Source organism: Jaculus jaculus, chromosome 2 (assembly GCF_020740685.1).
Source record: "Jaculus jaculus isolate mJacJac1 chromosome 2, mJacJac1.mat.Y.cur, whole genome shotgun sequence".
In the NCBI taxonomy this organism is placed as follows: Eukaryota; Metazoa; Chordata; class Mammalia; order Rodentia; family Dipodidae; genus Jaculus; species Jaculus jaculus.
In genome coordinates, this window is record NC_059103.1 from 37,086,018 (window position 1) to 37,111,009 (window position 24,992).

The 24,992-nt window shown below is 39.6% G+C and overlaps 2 protein-coding genes across 4 annotated transcripts in view; one reads left to right on the forward strand and one right to left on the reverse strand.

The window, feature by feature from the left end:
• The window catches only part of LOC105944695 (cytochrome c oxidase assembly factor 8-like), a 34,666-nt gene extending 21,001 nt beyond the window's left edge, over positions 1 to 13,665 (forward strand). Inside the window, exon 2 of the mRNA XM_045142740.1 lies at positions 12,964 to 13,665. Coding sequence (XP_044998675.1) covers positions 12,964 to 13,489 — 526 coding nt within the window. The 3' untranslated portion in view covers positions 13,490 to 13,665. The remainder of the gene's footprint in view (positions 1 to 12,963) is intronic.
• The window catches only part of Dcc (DCC netrin 1 receptor), a 1,292,030-nt gene that overhangs the window by 1,239,769 nt on the left and 27,269 nt on the right, over positions 1 to 24,992 (reverse strand). The window lies entirely within an intron of this gene.

Here is a 24,992-nt window from a genome sequence, read left to right on the forward strand (position 1 = left end):
TACAGATTTAATGCAATACCAATAAAAACTCCAACATTTTTCTTCACAGAGCTCAGGCTGACCTGGAATTCACTCTGTAGTCTCAGAGTAGCCTTGAACCCACAGTGATCTTCCTATCTCTGCCTCCCAAATGCTGGGACTAAAGGCATGCACCACTACACCCAGCTATAAAAATATACTTTTTTAAAAAATGTAAAGTTATTCAAGTTACGATGTTCCTAATTTAACAAAAACCTCTGCATTTAAAACCAAAGATTTCTTTTCAAATAGTCTCTATACATTAGATGGTTGTTTTATAGTGGTCTCAATTCATAACCAAATATAGGTAACTATTTCCATGAGGCTGTTATGAAAATATATAATGTCATTCTGCTTGCTAAATAACCACAACTCACTTATATTTATTTACATACCTTAATATTTCTGAAGTCCTGAGTTAATCAACTAAAAAAAGATATAGTCTGCATAGATGGCTAGGGTTTAAAGATGTTTACTTGCAAGGCCTGCCAACCTGGGGTTGAATTCCCAGGCATACATGTAAAGCCAGATACAAAAAGTGGCACAAGCATCAGGCATTCATTTTCAGTGTGAACACACACACACACACACACACGCACAAGCTCACACACACACACATACACACTAGAGTATTTAAAAATATTATAGTGCCTTAAAGCAATATTCAAAAATCTATAGAAAAAATACAAATGTCAGCTTTCTTGGGATCAAATTTTGTGGAATTCCCATCATCCAAGGAAAGCAACATGAAGAGGAAAGAGAGAGAGGGAGAGAGAAATGTGTGTGTGATTAATGCTTTTATTCTGTGATGTTTTTGTTAAGTTTTTGCTTTGTCTGTAAGGAAAAAAAATGAATGCTACAATGGGTGGCACAAACTCTGATTTCACTTTTATTTAAGGGAAGGGGATGCTTCAATAAATCAGGTGGATTTGGCTTAAAACAACAATAAAAAAATACCTAAGTGTTTGCTGGTAAGTCACCATTGTTGTTCTGGATTATTAGTAGCACAAAAACCAGCAATATGACATGTCAAGCTCATTCTCACAGGTCCATGAGAAAAATGACTTAAGAGAACGTTAACCTGCAAAAGCATCATAAATAACCTCTGATACCAAGCTGATGTGCACTTCACTTCTCACCATTAAGGAAAGAAAAACTAAGCACGTTCCTAAATGATCCATTAAAGTTTAGAATAAAAACTGCCAAGGACAGTCATGTTTGCTGCTTCCTCTGTCACAGAAAAAAAATTATCTCAGCAGCACGAGAACTACTCATCATTACCTAATATAATTTCACATTTATACCAATTAGAGAAGTGGGGGTAAAGAAAATGCTGAAGTTAAGCACTTGTTTATAAAATCTCTCTAAGTGAAATTGCTCAAAGACCTTTGCAATAACAGCCCTTTCCTCCAAAGAGCTTTATGCCTAAAGACACCATTTATTTTCTATTAGTAACCCCCATGGAGAGAAACAAGAAGAAATAGGCTACTTAGCATCAAATATAGTGTGTGCAGGAGGATCACATATGACCAAGTGAAAACTCCAGGCTGTTTTGATGTTTGGCTTTGACTGCATGCTGACCACACCACTCCTTCATTCTTCCCCTGCATGACTTTTACATGTATGTATCTGTTGAGAGACTTTTCCTGTGGAAATGTAAAGAACTGTAGACGTCCCCAGGTTGAGAGCACACTGATAGATCAAAGAAGGGGTTCCATCCAAACCCAGCTTGGAGAACTGATGAACTTAGTGGAATTAATTAGAGGAGGTTGTGTGACTCAAAAGGAGCTACACCACCAGACAATTCCCTGGTCAACTTATCAGCAACACCACCACCACAAGCATGGATTTGACCCACAAAAGAGTCCCACAGGGTGATGGACTGACAGCTACACTGCCCAAATCACCACACAACTTATGTTATTTTTTTTTAATCTATGGAGGGAGGTGAATCAGGAGGACCTTCTCAAGGCACATATGCCAACCCTGAGTTCCCTATGATTCTCCTTACTTCCCCCACTGAAAAATATGACTAAGCCTGACTTCATGAGGAATGATTAAAATTGCTCACAGCCACAATGTTTCAAGTTAGTAACAGTCATGTCCATCTCAGAGAAAAAGCTACATGGGAGTGCCTATGAACATAGCTTCACTTAATATTTCATTTACTTTAATATATTTTAACTGACAATATATTTGTTTATAACATAGGTTGCTTATTGAAAGAGGCAAAAATATATAATGTATTGAGTTCACACAAACACTCATCTTTATATATCTCTCAATTCCTAAACTTATCTATTATCTATATATTTAGATATCTACATCTACCTAATGTCAGACATTGTACCTGGGATAACAGCTATCATATTTATTCACTAAGTGGTTGCTAAGAAAGTCAATGGATAAGTAAATAAGTAGCATACCAGATGTAATAAGGACCTTTCCCCTGAGGAATACCTATACAGTTAGAATTACAGAGATAACAGAAAAAAAAAAAAAAAGAATGAGGATGTTAGAAAGATAACGCATGCTGGTTTTCTTGAACAGAGTTTTCCTTATGGCAGTAAGGTTAGTGCAAACTCACATGTGGGCGTGTGAATAATACTTGTGAAACCATCCTATCAATTCTTTTTTTTTTTTTTAATTTTTTGGTTTATTTTTATTTATTTATTTGATAGTGACAGTCAGAGAGAGAAAGAGGCAGATAGAAAGAGAGAGAATGGGCACGCCAGGGCTTCCAGCCTCTGCAAACGAACTCCAGATGCCTGTGCCCCCCTGTGCATCTGGCTAACGTGGGACCTGGGGAACTGAGCCTCGAACCGGGGTCCTTAGGCTTCACAGGCAAGCGCTTAACCGCTAAGCCATCTCTCCAGCCCCCATCCTATCAACTCTAACACATTCAAATCGGTTCCATTTTTGACTAAACAGTGAACGTCTTCAAAGACAGATGAAGCAATACTTTCATCCTTCTCCAGCATGATTTTAGAGAATTGACCTAAGTTAGGAAGTCTAGATATATTTTATGAATTGTATCTTGTGTAAGTTACAAGATTAGTCCAAGCCATTATCCTTCGAATGAAGAAAAGGAAGACCAAAGGATAGAAAGTCTTGCCCAAACTAGACTTAAAGGAATGCCTCCTGGGCATTCAGGTTTTCCACACTCAAGTATAGTGGCACATCCATCCTTTTCACTACCAAAGGCCTGGGACACCTTGCCTTTCTTTCATTTTTATTTTTATTTTTTTTGGTATTTTGAGGTAGGGTTTCACTCTAGCCCAGGCTGACCTGGAATTCACTAAGGAGTCTCAGGGTGGCCTCGAACTCACAGTGATCCTCCTACCTCTGCCTCCCAAGTGCTGGGATTAAAGGCGTGCGCCACCACGCCCGGCTCACCTTGCCTTTCTATAAGATACTATGTCACTCAAAGCTAAATCACTTTACACTCTGCCTCATGGATTTAGTACCCCAATAGCCACTTTGACTCCGTGAAGTATCCTCTATGTTGGGATCAGGATCTGGTACATTATCTCAAGGAACATAATTGTCCAGATATTCCCACTGCCTCATACATCCACTGGCTTAGCCATTGCATCTTGTACAAAATGCCAATTTTTCAGGAGATACAATCAATGGATTTCTGACCTTTTAATAGTACAAGATAAGAGTTCTCTGCACAAACTTCCCAAAATCACATTGCTAATAAGAAACTTGCTAAATGAAGCCCCCTGTGGTTGGCCCATCATGCTTGGCGTCAAACACTGAGCAGAGGCCAATATTTGTTCTTATAACCTTGTTTCAAAAGAGTTACTTAAAATTTCATAATGAAAACTAAATATTAATTATATGATATTGTTAGTAAATGTCTCAAAAGGGCTAAGCTCAGACTAGAATTTTATTATTTTAAATAAATAAATAAATCACAGCACGCATTCAGTGGGAAAATTCCTTTAACCTTGGACATGTCTCCGATGCATGTGTTACAGATTCACTTTTCCTAAGTTCCTAAGTCACTAACACTTCTGCTATCTTCTTATTGACTCCGATATCTGGTGTCTTCTAATAAAACAAAGCAAAAAGATTGAACTTAAGACTATACTGAGATTTATTTTTCTTAGTTTGCATGCATGTGTGTGTCTGTGTCTATGTGTGTGGTGTGTTACGTGTGATGTATACACATGCATGTTCCCTTGCAGGCACTCCATATGCTTGCTGTTGCAGGGGTCACTGGCCAGCAGTGGCTGGAGTAGAATGTTAGGTATCCTGCTCCATTGATCTCCCACATAGTCTTAGTTTGAGTGAGAGTTAGAGCTTGCAGGGCTCCAAAGATTCTTGAGTTTCTGCTCCCATGCTGGACTGGCACATGTTTCCCCAGGGGTTTTCTTTACGTGAGATTATGGACTTTGAACTCACAGTATCCAGCCCTCTTATGCCCTTATGCTTGCAGTAGAAGGTCACCTAACTTCTAAGCCATCTTTCCATGCATAGATTTATTTTTAGTCAGAATCTTAAGAGATAATCCTAGGAAAAGGAAGTCATGTAGCATGAAAGGATTAAACCCTATGCTGGGAGTGTATAGCTCACTGGTAGAACTCTTGTATAGGATGTGTGAGGCCCTGAGTTTGTTGCAGAGCACTGTAATAAATACATGAATGAATAAATGAACATCTAAAATGTCCCAAGTGTTTCTTCAACAGCTTTCAAGCTTGTATTTAATTGTTAATTTCTACGATAATCATGACATTCAGATAATGTCAGTGTCCCAGGTAGCTGTTAAGCATTATGATGAGGAGGAAGGTGCAAATATAACCCAGAAGAAGTGAAGAAAGGGTCCAATATATTGCTGTCTGCCTTTCAACCTTACTTCTTCAAATCTGCATACATACTGGGGAAAATTAAGCTGTTAGATTTCATGACATTTTTCTTCATGAATCTTTCCATACCACAACAAAGAACTGGAACTGCCCTGAGAATGTATATTATAGGGGAATCTTAGCCTGGTCATTCAAAATGATTTTCTTAACTTTCTCCAAACTGATGTAATTTTCTTTATTTTTATTTTTTTTGCATTGTTTGCTTATTTAAACTACAAGCAATGCATTAGCTTCCTTGGCTTCAAAATGTAAATATTAGCTATTTCTGTTTTTATTAGAATCTAATCCACCACTCAATGGTCACTTAGTCCATTCCCATCACCCTAGACACTTTGAATTGCAGAGAGTAAATTACTTCATTTCCAGTTCTCCCTGACACTAAGAATGACAGCTAGTAAACTGGAAATCACATCTATTCTTATGGAACATATACATTCTAGGACAGAGTTAAAAGCAAAGAGTCTAACAATTTTTATTTGAAACACTTAGAATGGAGCAAGTCTACATAATGAAAACCTTCAGTAGAAATCACAACCCACTGAAAAAAGTGCATGGAATCTCTCTAGGTTCTATTCACTAAGAATTATAAGTTTCTAAAAATTCATCTAAATAAGAAGATGCAAAGCAAAAAGCAAAAAACAAAAAAAAAATCTGCTTTCTTGATCCCAGGTGATTGGTTTCTTATTGCCTACAGAGAGAAGAAAGGTTACCCTACAAAATACAAGACTATATTTATTCAAAAAATGGAACCTAAGTTAGCTTTGTTTTTCCTGGGAGGCAGATGTAGGAGGATCACTATGAATTTGAGGCCAGCCTGAGACTACATAGTGAATTCCATGTCAGCCAGGGCTAGACTAAGACCTTACCTTGAAAAAAAAGAAAGTAATATTTTTTGTAATACAGAAGAATACCAACAATGTGAAAACTTCCCCACACTTTTATTAGAGAAGTCAATAGCTGTTTCATATAGTAATTTCTATATATACAGCCATACTACTCTGAGGAATACACAAAGATATTTATTACTGAATAAGTACTGATTGCACAGTTTATGAAAGCCACCTCAAATAGAAATAAGAAATCTCAAGGCCTGTATCATTCTCATATTGACATAGAACACCAAAATTTTGCTAGTTTCTTCTACCAAGTAACTTCTAGTTAGGATCATATTTTCTGTGGGAGGATGCAAATTTGAGGGAGGAGGGAATTGCGGCTATTTGGATCCCTGAGTCCACTTCCTGGGGCAGGCTGCTATTTAATATGAAGTCATTATTGGGACTTTTTCATCACTAGTATCCAATATTTGATTTAGATTTTTATATTTTTACTAAAGTAGTTTAGCTAGCTATCCATTTTGGAATGGGCAGACATTGACAGGGTCTCCTGGGCTGCACCACCTTGTGGCAAAGGTCCTTACAAAGCCTGGTAAGCCAGAGCCTGCTCTTCATAAAGCTGCATTGGATCAATCGTGGACTCTTCACTGAATGATGCAATCTGTTACCCGGCACATACCCCATCTCTAAAAACCAGAAGTGGAGTAAGTGTCCGCCTTCTTTCTACCATACAAGACGGCTTTGGGGAAAAACCTCTCTCAGTTTGGAAGAACAAACAATATCCAAACCACAGAGATTCATAAATCTTTTCCCATGAAGCTTTTCCTCTGTCTATGTTTACATTTTTTAGAAATTCTCCCTGAAAAGCGAACCTCTCCTGCCGGAGAGCTGGGTCATTGATTACAAGCAGCAGGTCTGTTGTCAACACAATCAAGCCTGGCATGGGAATAGTGGCTCCTGCATACCTAACAAGATAATGGTGCTAAGTACAGGTTTTTCAGCAAAATGCACTGCATTCCTCACACAAACAACAAATTGGTTCCGATGGCTGCCTCTTCTTTTATCACCCCTGCTTTTTGTCATCTTATCTTTGGAGTGATCCCACAGCTGCCCCGCGCTGTACACATTAAATGCAATGTACATACAGCAGCCGCCTTACTTCCTGGGTTCTGCATTCACTGAAGACTTTGATGTCTAAACCAGAAGGTGAGAATGGGATGTAGTGATGTAGTGGGGGGCTGGAAGAAGTAAGCACATTCATATCAATACTTATATTTATTCATAAATGTACCATACAAATATATTTTCTTTTACACTAGTGTTAATAAATGCCAAACGTGTTTTTGTTACATACATACCTCCAAACAATAAATGTGCAATCAAGTTCACCAACATAAATAGGATGTGTATACAGCGATGTAAAGCGTGGCCATGTAATATCTCTAGACACCATAACACAGTGTCTGCTCTCAACTCCAAAGAACATGACATGACTTACACATATCCATCCTCATTTTACATGATGAGCCTATAGAACGGGTTAGTCTTGAGCCCTGCTTTAGTCACTCAGACCATCCATGAACTCTCAAGTGGTACATGGCCGTGTGCCCAGTATTCACTGCAGCACTCACTGCTTCAGTGCTTGAAAGCCTATGTTATGTTTTGCATGCCTTTGTGAGGAATGCATTAAAATGGAGGGGAAAATGAGAAAATGTGATCAGAGGGAAAGAAAGGAATAGAGAACCTTTTGGGTAGCCCTCCTTATTCTATGGAGATTGTCTGAGGCCCAAGAGACACTTAAAATGAAACATTTCAGAATGCATGCTTCCCTAGGTACGGAAACTCCATCAGATCCAAACTAGAACCCAGAAAGCTTATAGCAAAGCAGAGAAACCTGCTAGGCTCAAACTTCCCTAGGACCAATGAGCCTGGCGCTTTCCTATGCATGCTCAGATAGCCAGTGAAGTCATCTTCCTGACGCTGCTGAACAAATTCCAGAACTTAAGAAGGTAAAAATGGCAAACAGACTTAAGATAGCAATTAAAGAACACTCCTCTCTCCCTCCCCCCCCCCCTCTCAGAGGTGTTATCAACCATAAACTAATTCAACTTCTTATTTTAAAAGTTTAGGGCATTATATATGAAGATCTATCAAGGGTTTTTCCTCACTCAACATGTAAAATATAAACTATTAAAAAGGAGACATAAAAGGAAGAGAAAGGAAGGGAGGAGGGTACTTAATAGGTTGATATTGTATATATGTAAGTACAATGATTGAGATGGGGAGGTAATATGATGGAGAATGGAATTTCAAAGGGGAAAGTGTGTGTGTGGGGGGGGATTACCATGGGATTTTTTTTTATATGCTTTTTTTAAAATTATTTATTTACTTATTTGAGAGCGACAGACACAGAGAGAAAGACAGATAGAGGGAGAGAGAGAGAATGGACGCGCCAGGGCTTCCAGCCACTGAAAACGAACTCCAGACGCGTGCGCCCCCTTGTGCATCTGGCTAACGTGGGATCTGGGGAACCAAGCCTCGAACCGGGGTCCTTAGGTTTCACAGGCAAGCGTTTAACCGCTAAGCCATCTCTCCAGCCCGGATTTTTTTTTTATAACCATGGAAAATGCTAATAAAAATTTAAAAAATAAAATATAAACTATTGCTGGATATTTAATTGCACTTTTTCTTGATGCAGAAACTTTGTTGTCATTTCAGCACTGCCTGAATTCTATTCATTTACTCACTCACATGCACAAATTCATACACTGCTTGGTGTGTACACATCACTCTCATTGCTGAGGGACATAAAAAGCATAAGTTAAAATGTCTATGTCAATGGGTCACTCTTTAGCAAGATGAAAAGTAACTCATCAAAGATGTGCTCTTTTCCACACTGACAATGTTCTCTCCAATACCCTAAGGAAGTGGCAGCCAGGGAGAAGGTGGCTGCTCCTCAGACAAAGGTCACTTTGTAATAGGAGTCACAGTTTTACAATTCTACTCTATTAGCTTGTGAAGTCCCACCACTCACCCGTCTCTGGCATATTCTTCATAATCACCAAACACATTTCATCATCTCCTTCTGACATTGCTGGTCTGAATAGTGGGAGTTTGGTACAGAAATCTCACGGGAATGCAAACTGTAGTTTCTTTGAGAATGTCTATCATTGAGTTTTCTTCATCATAAGAGAGCAATTTCCAAAATGGTCCGACAAATCTCCAATCCTTTCATGCTTCTCATTCAATTATCATTCCCTTTTTTGATAATTGGGTTAATATGTATCTTTAATCTTATTCATTATATTTTCAATTATGAACTTTTACATTTTGGAAGTATTTTTTTTCCATTATTATGACTATGTCAGTACCAAGTTCCTATGAGCTCATTGTCCCAAACACAGGGTGACTTTAATTATTCCACATGTTTCTATCATAGATAATTTTTAAAGCTTTGCAAGAGATTGTATTTAAAGATTGTTCACATGGATAGTAATATGGGACCAACTCTGTTTAGCCTCATGCAGGAATATTAAGGGAAACCATGCCATTTTAGGTAATAAGTACTACACTGATATTATGACACAGGTCTTTTTACCGTCGTTACTAAGTACTGAAGGTTAAAGAAAAACACAAATATGACACAAGGAAGAAAGATCTCTAGTCTGTGGCAGAGTGCTTGCCTTCATATGGTATCATGGCAGTAAGTTCAAATAAGTGACACCCAAGACTCCATGCTACAAATATCCACACACTCATTCCTCTCTGTTCTTTCACATATACACCCCCAACACAAATGAAAGAAGCAGTCCCTTTCTCTTGAACTCTGCTCAACTATTTCCATATTACAGGTGGTCAAGTTTCCAAACGAAAAATTCAACAACAGTGCTCTTTGGACTGACAGTGGAGAAAAGGGCAGTCACATGATTACATATAAGTCTTTTACCTAATCTTATTTTTCTATCAATAATGTCCTTTTCTTTTTATTAAAATACTCTCTCTCTTCCTCTCTCCCTCTCCCCCTCTCCCTTTCCCTCTCCCTCCCTCTCTCTCTCTCTCTCTCTCTCTCTCTCTCTCTCTCTCTCTCTCTCTCCTTGAAAATAAATGTTTTTTTTACATTTTATATTTAGATTGTCATACAATTATGTATGGAGTATAGAGTGACATTTAAACACACACACACACACACACACACACACACACAGATCTGAAAATATCAGATCAGGCTAACTGGCATATCCCAACTTAGACATGTGTCACTTCTGTGTTTTAGGAACATACAAAATCCTCTTTTGTAGGTATATCTGATTCATTATTGTCAACTACAGTTATGTTCTGCGCTATGAAACATAGAAGCTATATTTCCTATTCAACTTTACCCTTTTATCTATTACACATCTTCATTTCTCCTTTGCCCAAACCTTGTGCAAGTTTTGGTAATGCCTTGTGATGGTCAATTTTGTTAACATGATAGGATATGAAATCACAGTGGAAACACACCTCTGGGCATATTCTAGATTATGTTAGTTGAAGTAGGAAGAACCACCATAAATGTGTGTCATGCCACTCCATCCTCTGGTTGCTGGATTGTAACAACCACAAAAAGAAGAACAAGAAAATGAGCTGATAACCTGCATTGTTTGTCCTGTTCCCTGACGGTTGTGTAAATGTGATCAGTTGCAGCATTCTCTTGCCTCTATACCTTCCCCATCATGATGGAACTGTAAGAGATCAATAATCCCACTGAGGGCTAACATCAGTGGAACAGGTGTGGGGAGAGGGAACATAAGGGAATAACCTGATGGGAATATGACCAATTTGTAATATGGTCATATAAAAAAGTTCTCAATAATATATGAAATAAAATAAACCCTTCCTCCATTAAGCTACTTCTTATTAGGTATTTGGTGACACAATGAGAAATTTGGAGGAATTTGGTACAGAGTGGCATTGGCATTGTTGTAATAAACCTGACCATATGGTTTACAGGTCTTTGAAATTGGTTTACAGGAACTGTGTGGGAGGGTTTGCAATTTTGGGCTAGAAAAATCCCACGAATCCTATAGTATTTCTTAGTAAGCTGTCCTGGTAGGAATTTGGAAGACCATAATATTAAGAACAATGTAAATAGTGAGGGCCATGCTCATAAGGCTTCAGAGGAAAATAATGATGTTACTTTGAATTGGTCTAGAGACCATTAATGTGATATTATGTCACAGAATTTGGCTGCATTCTTCCCAGGTCATGAGAAATCTAATGAGGCTTAATTCAAAACTAATGTACTAAAGCCGGGCGTGGTGGTGCACGCCTTTAATCCCAGCACTCAGGAGGCAGAAGTAGGAGGATCGCCGTGAGTTCAAGGCCACCCTGAGACTTCATAGTGAATTCCAGGTCAGCCTGGGCTAGAGTGAGACCCTACTTCAAAAAAACAAAACAAAACAAAACAAAACAAAAAAACAAACAAAAAACTAATGTACTAATTTGTTTGTCAAAAGATATCTCAAGACAGGATAGTATTAATGTGGTGGCATGTCTATTGCTCATGGCTCTGATTGAAATCCACATTGAGTGAGCAAGAAAGAAATTGAAAGAACAGAAATATGAAAAATGCATAGTTTTGCAAGTGAAAAATGGGCAAGTTTAAAGTTACAGTTAGTTCTATTGAAGAACAGAACTTGGCACTATGTACTGGCAGAAAAAGTTTCCTAAGGACAAGACATTTCCTATAGAAGATTCCATCTTTTGATTTGAAAGGATTGAGAATAAACTGAGAATACTGCTGAAGGAGTTCCCTGCTCAGAAGTAACTGCCTAAGTCAGTCTGGAAGGTACTCAGAGGTGAATGCAATACAAGAAACTAAACTGCATTTTGAGCTGGCATTGGTTGCATTTTGAACATGATAGTATTGACTACTGATGCTGCTCTTGCAGGCATAAAAGTACAAGATTAAAGGGATCACAGAGTCTGGTATCATGGTTCCAGGAAACTGCTGAGGTCTAGTGTTGTATAGCAGGGTCATCGTTCCTGCAATGAGCCCCTTATAGACAATTGTGGGAATCTGTAAAGGAAATTTCAAAGATGCATGGGAGATGACAGGATGTCAGAGTGCCATGACCATGTGACATCTGCTGAGACAAGCTATAGACATACACTGGAGCTGGCTCAAGAAAAAGGCTGTGTGTGCTTCAGGCAACCGAGGAGAAAAAGTGATGTTGCATGAGTCCTTTGAGCCCAAGTAGTTCTACCATGAGCCCCAGATGCAGGCAAGGTGCTGAGAATTTGGATTTTCCTTGTTGGGTCTTTCATTGATTTGATCATTTCTTGAATGTACCCATACTTTCCTTTTTGGTTGAGAATGTCTACTTGTGGTAATGCACATTGGAAGTATATAACTTGTTTTGCTTATAGATAAAGAAATTTCTTGAATCTCAGAAGAAACTCTGCACTAACAATTCAGAACAGTTTTGGGACTAATAAATACCATGGAAATTAAATTCATTTTGCATTATGTGATGGCCATACCCTAAGGGGACACGAGGTGGAAGGCTATGGCTGAAAAGTGGTGCATTTGAAGAACAGAGCTGAACTGGTTAATCTCATTATTTTGATAGGATTTAAAATTACAGTAGAAACAAACCAATGGTTGCATTTGTGAGGAAGTTTCAGGATTAGGTGAACAGAAGTGGGAAGATCTTCTGTAAATGTAGGTAGCATGATGCCATTAGCTAGGGTTATGGGTTACAAAAAAATACAAGTAGAAAAACAAGTTAAGTATTAGCATTGCTGGCCTGCTGCTTTCTGATTGCTGATTAAATGTGTCCAACTATCTCATTTTCCTTCCACCATGACTTTCCCACCATGGTGAACTGTGTATTCCCAGAAACTGTAAACCTTTCCTACTTTAAGTCAATCCTTGTCAGGTATTTGTTCATAGCAACAAAACAAGTTTTATTCTACCCTTAAGATTATGATGTTTAATCTCTGGTTGTCTATTTGATAGGATTTAGAATCACCATGGAAACAAATCTCTTGGCATCTTTCTTAGGGCTTTTCTAGATTAGGTTAATTGAAGCAGGAAGACCTACCCTAATGGTGGGCAGTACCAATTCATGGACTGGGAGTCCTATACCATATGAATGTGAGACAGTTCCCCGACAGCCAGCATTCATTGTCCTCTCTACTTTCTCCCTGCTGGTATGACAATATGCTCCTGGCTTCTCCTCAAAACTGTACTCTAGGGCGGGCCGCGGCTGTCGGCTGGCTCCCCAGTGCAGTGAGGAGCGCAGGGAGGCGGCGCCGAGCCGGGTCTCAAGATTCTGTCCTCCAAGACAATCCTGTCATGATTGGATAGGACCTCCAGATAAATATTCAAACCTTCGACCTGTTCATTTTTACATCCCTGAAAATGAATCACCAATGGAACAAAAGCTCAGACAACTGAGACAGGAAACACAAGAATGGAATCAGCAGTTCTGGGCTAACCAGAATTTGACTTTTAATAAGGAAAAAGAAGAATTCATTCACTCAAGACTGAAAGCTAAGGGATTGGACCTGAGAAATGAAACAGGTCAGAAAGCAACACTGAATGCAGAAGAAATGGCTGACTTTTACAAGGAATTTTTAAGTAAAAATTTTCAGAAGCATATGTATTATAACAGAGACTGGTACAAGCGTAATTTTGCCATCACCTTCCTCATGGGGAAAGTGGCATTGGAGAAGATCTGGAACAAGCTGCAACGGAAGCAAAAGAAGCTAAGTGTTTAGGAGCCCACTCCACCAGACCCTCCAGCATCTAGGTTCCATTCATGAGGGCCCTGAAATCTGTAAGTGGCTGGGCATGGTGACAAACACCTTTAATCCCAGCACTCAGAAGGCTGAAATAGGAGGATCACTGTGAGTTCAAGGCTAGTCTGGGACTACAGAGTCAATTCCAGGTCAGCCTGGGCTAGAGTGAGAGACCCTATCTCAAAAAACAAAACAAAGGGCTGGAGAGATGGCGTAGCGGTTAAGCGCTTGCCTGTGAAGCCTAAGGACCCCGGTTCGAGGCTCAGTTCCCCAGGTCCCACGTTAGCCAGATGCACAAGGGGGCGCACGCGTCTGGAGTTCGTTTGCAGAGGCTGGAAGCCCTGGTGCGCCCATTCTCTCTCTCTCCCTCTATCTGTCTTTCTCTCTGTGTCTGTCGCTCTCAAATAAATAAATAAATTTAAAAAAGAAAAAAAAAACTGTACTCTACAAGTAAATCCTTTTCTTCTTGAATCTGCTTCAAGGTTAAGTATTTTTGTCCCAAAAATGTGAAAGTAGCTGATATAGAGATTAACTTTGTCACTGTTTTTGAGAACTATGACTCTTCATTGACATATTCATATTAGAAGTGAAGAAATTTACATCTCTCTTTTTTTTTTTTTTTTTTTTTTGAGGAAGGATCTCACTCTAGCACAGGCTGAACTGGAATCACTATGCAGTCTCAGAATGGCCTCAAAATCATGGTGATCCTCTTACCTCTGCCTCCTGAGTGCTGTGATTAAAGGCATGCACCACCATGCCTGCCTCCATCTTAGTTTTCAATATAAAGAATTTGCATGAACAACCTTTGTAGGCTTACTATAAAGGCTTCCTCTGAATCTCTAAAAAGTTGTTCAGGAAGATGCATTTGCTTAGAAAAAGTGCTCTCTCAACTTGATTCCTTATAAAACATCAGATATCCACAGCAGTTAATGTGTGTGTGTCTGTGTGTGTGTGTGTGTGTGTGTGTGTGTGTGTGTGTGTGTGTGTATGTGAATGTGTGCATGTGTATGGAACCTGGAAGATAAACTTGGGTGCTCTTCTCTCAGAATACCATGTACCTTTCTTGTGACAGAGTCTCTCATTGACCTTGAGCTGGCCAAGTTAGCTAGACTTGGCAAGTGAATCCCAGGGTTCCATCTGTATCTGCATCCCTAGTTCTGGGATTACATGTGTAAGTTACCACACTAGGATTTTTCACATGGGTTATAGGGATCAAATTCAAATCCTAATTCTTTTAAAGGAAGCATATTACTTGTTGGGCTATCTCCTCAGTCAAACAATTTTCATATGCAATATGATGAATACTTTTCTCAGCATTTTCATGAATTAGCACACATGGCCCTCATGAGTTCAATACAAACAGAACTAGCAGTATCTCCATTTTGCAAGTTGTCATGTCTGCACTATATGGTGTACAGGTCTAAGGAGGTGGCAGGATGTGAACCAAGATTAGGGCTTTGTCTTCTCTCCTATGTTCCCGAGAATGAACAGAGAGAAACTTTGGAGAAAGAAGATATTCACTTGAGAAATAGTCTAACATTTTAGCAACTCAGTCATCATGTTCAAAAGCATTGAGAAAATTCACTCCAATGCTGGTCAGGCACCATTTTTAACTCTCAGTAGCTCTAGCTTAATAATACAGTGCTTGCTTGGTACTCACTTGGTGAAGCACATAATTGTGACATGACCATTATTCCTGTAGGACAACACACAGGGAACTAAGGATATAGTTGGGAATCAGCCACATTTTTCCAGGCTAGAGAAAGAAGCTACTCATGGCACATAAAGCAAGCATGGAGATAAAGTTTAATTTGTCTCCTTGTTACTCATCCATATAACTCAAATTACTTGCAGTTCTCCAAAACAACTACGTAATACTGCTAAATGCCAAGATAAACAAATATGGATCCTATAGAATTATGGGTATGTTCACATAGGACAACACAATAGGGATAATGGTTAAAGACACTCAATAATAATTTTAAATTTTGACTGGAGAGAGTGCTTAGTGGTTACTGCACTTGCCTATGAAGCCTAAGCATCCAAGTTTGATTCTCTAGGCCCCACATAAACCAGGTGCACAAGGTGGCGCATGCATCTGGAATTTGTTTGCAGAGGCTAGAAGCCATGGCACTCTCTTTCTTTTCTTTCTTTCTTTCTTTCTTTCTTCCTTCTTTCCTTTCTTCCTTCCTTCCTTCCTCTCTTCTTTCCTTCCTTTCTCTCTCTCATAAATAAATTAATAAAAATATATAGTTTTTTAAAAATAATAATTTTAAATTCATACAGATTGTACCACATGACTACTCTTTCAAAGGGAATGTGTGTGTACACATACTTGTACAATACATATCTATAGGCTGTATACTTTCACAAGCTGCCATAAATTTATTTCCTCAGCCTTCAATCAAAAGCACTGTTAAGTAGTCTCATACATCAGGATCTTTCTGTGTGGAAAAGGTCTCAAGACTGCCAAGTTCTGGTAACTTTGCTTATTAGTGAGTGTAAAAATGTCACTTACTGGACTGGAACACCCCTTCCAAAGAAAGAGAAGTCAGGAACAAAGCCTGAGTGATCAATACTTCTGTGACTTTGAGCAGCATGGAAGGGCTCACCTGCTAGAGATGACCTATAATTCCCACAGCACACTGTCAAACTTGCAGACTTTTCTGTGTATAGCCAATTTCAACTACTTCCCTCAGTGAGATGTCCTGCTGGTTTGGATTCAAAGGACCTCTTTAGACTTTCTGTAGCAATCAATGTTGTTAGAGGTGGCTTGTGTTAGCTCAGAGAAGCAGCCATACTTAGACACTATGTTTGCTAAGCTAGCCAGAGACAGAACACAACTATCATTGGCATTGAGCCAAGAAATAAAAGAAAAGATCAGAAAAGCCAGTAACAGCATGATGTCAACAGAGATGGGAGGTCAGTTTTGAGAGATGCACTTGGATCACATCTCCATGAGCTTCTCTACAAAGGAGACTCTGCTATTGTATAATATTAATAGTTGCTTAATAATATTTGAACAAAGAAGCTTAGAAAAAGAAAGTTGGGAGACAAAATACTACATTCAGCATACATGGAGGAGACACTATCAGAAATGTGAAAATGTAGAAAAGTTAAGTAATGTCAAAGTTGGGATGAAATTGTATTCTGAACAAAACAATTTAAATAAAAAAAGTGTCACCACATGTTCTGACAAAGGTATGAAGTCCTGAAGTAAGAAGCTAACTTAAAGGTGGGTCATTTATTTATGTATGTATATGATCGTTTTATGTGATTGTGTCAGAGTTGGGTAGACAATATACCCATGGTATGTCTTTTAAAGACTAAAATATCTATCTAACCTTTTATAAAATGAGGTTGCTGACCCATTGTTGCAGTCAGGTTCACATTTCTGGTAGAAGTCACCTAACCAAGAGCAGTTGTGGAGAAGAAAATGGTTTTTATTTTGGCTTACAGGCTTGAAGGGGAAGCTCCATGATATCAGGGGGAAATGATGGCATGAGCAAAGTGCACATCACCCCCTGGCCAACATAAGGTAGACTAGAGCAACAGGAGAGTGTGCCCAACGCTGGCAACGGTATCCTGGATTTAACACCCATAATCCTGCCTCCCACAATACATTGTATCCAGCAGGTATTAATTTCCAAATCTCCATCAGCTGGGAACCCAACACTCAACCCACCTAAGTTTATGGGGGGGGCACCTGAATCAAATCACTACATTCTGCCACTGTTCACTATAAACTGATAACCATACATGATATAAACTATAATGCATTCAACTAACTTTAACAGTCCCCATGGTTTTTATCAATTCCAATGGTGTTCAACCATCCCCATAATACAAGGTGCTTTTTTTAACTGAGCAATAATAATAATAAAAAACCTCCAAACCTATAATGGCACAGAATAAATATTCACAGTGCAAAAGATGGCATTGGGCATAGCAAAGAAATATTCAACAAATACAAATTTAAACAGGGCAAACATCAAACTCTGTAGCTCCAAGTCCAACAACTCTAGTCAGTGACAAGCCTCTAAGTCAATAATCCTAACTAGCAACATGTCTCTGGAGTTCCAATTCTGCCCCTCCAGCTAGGCTACTAACAGTCCTGGCAAACTTCATCCAGGGCTGGCAGAAATCATTAGCAGACATCTTGTGGTCCCAGCATCTCCACTGGGTCTCCACTGCAAACAACAGTTCATCCTCACAGCTCCATTGGGTTTCCATGCAGGCATCCAGCAAGACTGCTTCACACTGCACATGCCATTTACAAATCACAAGATGGCAAACTCAATGACTCTCTCTTTCCTACATTTCTTCTACTCCACAATACCAGGTGGGGTGCCAATTTGTTAATCCAGATAGAATAAAGTAGACTTTGAAGAACAGGACACTCCTGGAGCACTCAAGCTCCTTCAAAAGAGTACATTATTCTTGTTGCCCCAGTGCAGATAGGCTGGCCCAATCTCAAAGGTTGCAGTCTCTCAAACAATCTGCAAAGATTTCATATTTCCCATTCCATATCCCTCTGCTCACACCAGTCCATTTCTACTCAGTGCAACCTTGCACAACCTCTCAGCACACAGCCATAACAGCACCTCTCCAAATGTTTCTAGCCCAGTCCAAGCAAAGCACTTTCTCACCATCATAAGCCAAATTTCACATTCCATAGTTCTTACTGCATTAAGGTCTTTCAACTCTGACCAGAAGAGTCCATCAAACTGTACTTGCAGCACTGAAAGGAGTCTTAGGACAAGGTTTCAAATCCCTCCACATTCCTCTTAAAAATCAGCTTCAAAAGGCCAAAGCCATACAATCAGGCGCCTAGTAGCAAATGACACCAGTCGTCAGTACCAATATTACTGTTGCAGTCATATTTGCATTGGTAGTAGAAATCACCCAACCAAGAGCAACTCGTGGGAAAAAAGATTTTTATCTTAGCTAACAGGCTCAAATGGGGAGATCCATGATGGCAGGGGAAAATGATGTCATGAGCAGATGGCCAACATTGGGGGACAATAGCAACACTGGCAAGGGGATACTGGCTAAAATACCCATAAGCCCGACCCCAACAATACACCCAGCAGGCATCAATTTCCAAATCTCCTAGCATTCAGAACACCTAAGTTTATGGGAGACACCTGGATCAAACCACTACACCCATAATAGCAGTGGAATAAATGCTGAATGATTAGCACTTTCTCACAGAGAAGCAGAACTTAGTTGCAACCCAAATTAGAATCACACTGCAACGTCACTGCTCCATATGACTCAGTTTTCCTTTATGGCAATTCTCTTCACTGATACTCCTGACCATAACTCTTCCCCAAGCCATCTGTATTGGCACTGCCAATATCCTTGTTGTTGAGTGCTTTAAGATAGAGAGATTCTTTAGGAAATATTAGCACTATCTTAATTAAGTTCTTACACATTTAATAAGTAGTTTTGTTCTGCTGGTTCATCTTTTTCAATAAACAATAATCAGAAAATATATCTGTTTTTCACTGCTATAAACTCCTTGTCTTCATATTTAATAAGTGAGTGGAATGGTCAATACAACATTATCATGGGAACTCCCTATGACCAACCACTACGACAATGGACAGAACTCACTCTGGCATAATACTACTTTTTCAAGCATTCATCCATCAAAAATATTCTTATCAGTCTTTCAAAGGCCAGAAAGTTGAAAAATAGCATGCGAACAAACATTTAACATATCCTGCAATAGCAACTAGCCCCTAGGAAACTTCTAATCCAGTTTTCAAGCACGTCCAGGAATAACAAGTTTTAAACAAAATCCAACCATTACATGTTGGGTAACTTGTTCTCTGAACACATGTTTGGTTGAAGGGGAATTGTGTTCCTGCAGAAAGAAGAAAGGCAACAGCACACACATATGGCCTTTCAACATTAACAATCGGTAGGGTGAAACTCAGACCTCCACATGGCCTTATTTGTTCTTGTAAGTACAGTTTCTACGGACACACATGAACACCAATATGCTAGCTGTCATAGTCTGTGGGTGGTGGGGGGGTCAGAGAAGCCCAGAGGGGCCTGGGGTCACTGAAAACCAGTAGACAAAGGAGACGTGCTGGATAGTCAGACACATTGGCTGGATGTCTTAAGGTACCAGGGTATCCAGACCCTCAACAATCACTAGCCAGGCCAGATATGGTGGCACACAGTTTTAATACCCGCCCTTAGGAGGCTGAGGTAAGTGGATGACAGTGAGTTCAAAGCCAGCCTGGAGCTACAGAGTGAGTTCCAGGTCAGTCTGGCTTCCAATGAGACCCTGCCTCAACAAAGAACAACAAAATCACTAGTCAGGTTTAGGGGAAGAATGCAAGGTAATGTTGATTTCTTAGAAGCAGGACTTGAAAACTGGTTGGGATGGGCACTCATTAGTCAGAATGGTATAAATAGATCATATTGGAAATTCACAGAAACTAAATATTTCCCATCCAGCAGAAAAAAAATCTTAATATTTTAGCATTGAGCATGCATAATTCTACCTATTGGCCAAAGACTAACATTGACATAATCTATTTAATACACCGCTAGGACTAGTACCTTTGCTTCTGACTGCTGTAGTCATTCATGCCTATAATGGACTCTGGGTCTCGAAGATTGAGTGAGCTGCATCTTCATCTGACACATATCCTCAGTGATGGAGCATGCAGAGTCCATAAAGACATGTCTAGAAGCAGCCAGTAAGAGAAGTGTAGAAGAGAACTGTAATGTGTCTCTCAAGGAGGGGCCTGAACTCTGCTCTTTGGCGTGTGTGTGTGTGTGTGTGTGTGTGTGTGTGTGTGTGTGTGTTTGGATGTTCATGTGTGTGACTTTAGGTGTGCACATGTCACTTTGCGCATGGAGAGTTTAAAGGACAACTTTAGAGTGTCATTCCTCACGTTCCACTCTATTGTTCCCTGCTCTCTTCTCCAGGCTAGCTGGACCATTAGCTACTCGAGAATTCTCTTATTTCTCTCTCCCTTCCGATTGAAAGTACACAGAGATTACAGTTGCTCACAATATCTGCCTTTTTATTTTATTTTTATTTTTCATAGCGGCAGACTCAGGTACTCAGATGATCCATCTCTCCTACCCCCTATATTCTACTTTGATATGATATGAGAATACAAGGGATTTTAAAGAGTGATCTCATGAACTTCATTGCCATATCCAGGTTCTCATTTCAAAATATAAGAGTCCTAGAAATAGAAACAGAACCAGTGATTATCTTGTCTTACTAATTAGTCCAAAATGAACTGACCTCACTACCAGCCTTGTGATATCTGTGGCTCAAATTATGCTCAAAGCTACCAAAATACATCCTGGAAATATGTTCCCTATAGGCTATGAGAAGAAATCAATTTGGTTTATGTAGGGGGCTAAAATAACAACAACAAAGAAAATGTTTAATTCTGCCCAATTCTCCACTCATCCTTAAAAAAGTGTTATAAGGAAAAATCCAACTACTTCTTTGATGTTTGATGGTATAACAAAGCTCCAACTTCCTTTTAGAATCATCTAATATTCTTGGTTCAAATGATTAATAAACAACTCATGTCAGAAAGTGAGGCATAAGTTTGAGAAGTAAAAGAAATGACTAAAGCTATAGGCAAAATGATAAAAACCCATTACAAGATTCACCTATCTTGCTCTACCTCTTTGCTCCCACTTGAAAATTTATAAAGGTCTACTTGATAGAAATTGGGAAACTCATAACTCCCCACTGGTGCTATTTCCAATCCAAAAATCAGCCAATACTTGGAATTAGAACATAGAATGGTGATATATGTGGCATCTTGTCATAAATTCAAGAAAGATGTTCATTTCTTATCAAGGTAGGTAACTTTCCAATCACTGGTAATGAACATGACCACTGAACATGGATCTCAGGAAGGATAAATACGAGATAAGAGTAGCTAGCATGAGTAATAAATATCAAGTCACCTATGCATTGATATTATCAGGCATCTATAGCTAGAATCCCAACCTTGGAGAAATTCACTCAGAGACTGGTCTAACAATTCTATTCCAAGTGACTATTTTGGTCTTTCTATACTGAAGCAGATTAATTTTGGGTAAGAGAAGGTACTCAAAGCTTAAAATATAGCCAAGGATATGCTTCTTCATAACATCAAAAGTTTAATTACATAATTCCTGGGAGAAAACCATTGTAATCTCCAGAGTAAGATTACACATCTCAAGAGTAGAGCACCTTAAGGCCTAATCCCCAGAGAATAGATAAGTAAATCCATGAAAAAATATTCCAACTCTGAAAAGTTAATCTCTGAATCATTAAAAGAATTCATTGCCTTTTTATTCTATTTTTAATTAGTTATTTATTTGAGAATGACAGAGAAAGAAAGAAAATGGGTGCACCAGGGCCTCCAGCTACTGCAAAAAAAAAAAACTCCAGGTGCATGCACCATCTTGTGCATCTGGCTTACAAGGTTACTGGGGAATCGAGCTTTGAACCAAGGTCCTTAGGCTTCACAGCAAGTGATTAAATGCTAAGCCATCTCTCCAACCAGCCATATATTTTTTTATTTCTAATTTTTCAGGACACTTCAGTGGTATGACAAAGATGAGATTATTTCCCAGCCACACATATTGCTGCAATAAGCTAGAGACAAAATTTTGCTAACCTAGTATTTGATGTAGATTTCACTACAATAAAAAGCTCCCAGTCTGCTTTAAAACTTAGAGATGCATGCTGGAGAGATGTCTTAACACTTAAGGTGCTTGCCTGGAAAGCCTAAGAACCCATGTTTAACCTCCCAGATCCCACATAAACTAGACACACAAGGTGACACATACACAAGGTTGCACATGTCCTCAAGGTGGCACATGCGTCTGAAGATAAGATGGCAGTGGCTAGAACTCAGGAGGCAGAGGTAGTAGGATCACCATGAGTTCAAGGCCATCCTGAGACTACAGAGTTAATTCCAGGTCAGCCTGGACCTGAGAGAGACCCTACCTTGAAAAAAAAAAAAAATGATTACAGTGGCTAGAGACCTGGTAGCCCAATTTTCTCCCTCTGTCTCTCATAAAAAAAGGCCAGTCGAAAAAAAAAAAAAAAGCCTACGAACCACAGTATGAGGCTCGATTCCCCAGGACCCACGTTAGCCAGATACACAAGGGGGCACACGCATCTGGAATTTGTTTGCAGTGGCTGGAGGCCCTGGTGTGCCCATTCTCTCCCTCCCTCCCTCTCTCTCTCCTCTCCTCTCCTCTCCTCTCCTCTCCTCTCCTCTCCTCTCCTCTCCTCTCTCTCTCTCTCTCTCTCTCTCTCTCTCTCTCTCTCTCTCTCTCTCTCCCTCTGCCTCTTTCTCTCTTTGTCTCTCTCAAATAAATGAACAACAACAAAAAGCCAGTCTATTGGGCTTGCCTAAAAAAATAATAAATAAATTAGAGGTGCAAGTTCCAATTGAATGTTGCATTTTTTTCAGGCAGTGATTTGAAGTTATTTCATTTGTAATATACTACATAGCATTTGTACTCATTCAATCTATTTCAATACTGGATAACAGTGGGAATACATGAACCAAAATTAAATGATTCTTTAGATACAAAAAATACGTTTAAGTACCAAATTTCTTTTCAAGTGTCTACTTACTTGTCTTCACTTTTGTGGTGGAGTGATTCAGGTGCCCCCCATAAACTTAGGTGTTCTAAATGCTAAGTTCCAAACTGATGGAGATTTAGGAATTAATGCTCCTTGAAGTCAGAGTTGTTGGGGGTATGCTTATCAGTCTTAGGGCCAGTTTCCCCTTCCCAGTGTTTGGCACAGACTCCTGTTGTTATTGTCTACCTTTTGTTGGCCAAAGGGTGATGTCCACCCTTTGCTCATGTCATTGTTTTCACCCGCTATCATGGAGCTTCCCCCTTGAGTCTGTAAGCCAAACTAAGCCTCTTTTTTTTCCCCACTAGCTGCTCTTGGTTGGGTGATTTCTACCAACATGTGAACTTGACTGCAACAGTAATGTTGGTACCAAGAGTGGGGTTGCTGCTGGACTCCTGACTGTGTGATTTGGGGCTTTTGAAGCTGATTTTCAAGAGGAATGTGGAAGGATTTGAAACTTTGGCCTAAGAGATGCCTAGAAGTTCTGTAAGTACGGCTTTATGGATTATTCTGGACAGAGTTGAAAGACCTGAATACAGTAAGAACTATGGACTATAAGGTTTGGCTTTGTGGGTGAGAATGAGCTTTGCTTGGACTGGGATATAAACAGTTTGTGTGAGAGTCTTGTTGTTATGGCCATGTCCTGAGAATTTGTTCAGGGTTGCTTGGCACAGAAATGGACTGGTGTGAGCAAAGGTGTATGGCACAGAAAGAAATCTTTTGGCTGAAATTACTGCCTGTTCAGCTGCAATTGAGAGATTACAACCATTGAGATTGGGCCAGCTGACTTGCATTGGGACACCAGAAAGAATGCAATCTGTTGAGGGGGCCAGAATGCTGAAGGAGTGTCCTGTTCTTTAAAGTCTGATTTATTCCCACCTGGATTAACAAATGGCACCCCACTGGTACTATGGAGTATAAGAAATGCAAGAAAGAGAGGGTCATTGAATTTGTGGTCTTGTGTCTTGGAAATAGCCATGGACAGTATGGACAGTATGCTGGATGCCTGCATGGAGACCCAGTGGAATTGTGAGGCTAAACAGTACACTTCAGTGGAGACCCAGTAGAGATGCTGGGACCACAAGATGGCTGCCGACCCTGGATGAAGTTTTCCAGGACCCTGGATGAAGTTTTCTAGGACTGTGAGTAGCCTTACTGGAGGGGTGAAATTGGAACTCCAGACTTGTTACTGGTTAGAATTATAAGAAATGGAGATTTGTCACTGACTCGAGTTGTTGGACTTGAAACTACAGAGTTTGCTGTGTGCCCTGTTTTAAATCTTGTATTGGTTGAATATTGCATTGCTATGCCCAATGCTATCTTTTGCAATGTGAATGTTTATTATGTGTCATTATGGGTTTGGACAGGATTTCTTTTTGTATTATTGCTCAGTTAAAAGACCTTGGATTATGGGGATGTTTGAATACATAAGGACTGACAAAATCTATGGAGACTTTTAAAGTTGGACTGAATGTGTTGTATTTTTTATTAGTTATGTACGCAGTGTATTCAGTCATGTCAGTACCATCGTTAGCCTCTTCCCTGTCCCTCCCTTCTGCAGAGACCCGCCTCATTAGGGAATATGGGTTGTGTATTGTGGGGTTAGCCATCAGTTATGGGTAAGAGGCAATTTCTCTGTGCAAAATGACTCAACATGTGGCTCTAACATTCTTTCCACCTCAATCCCCTCTTCCACAAATTTCCCTGAGCCATGTTGGGTTCATTTTAGGTCTGTTTCAGTAATGAGGTCTTAGGAGCCTCTGTGTCTCTGGATCTCTGGTTTGGTAGGAGTTGAGTATTGTCTGTGTCTGTCTCTTTCACCCTTGTTCTGGTACCAGGTTCACC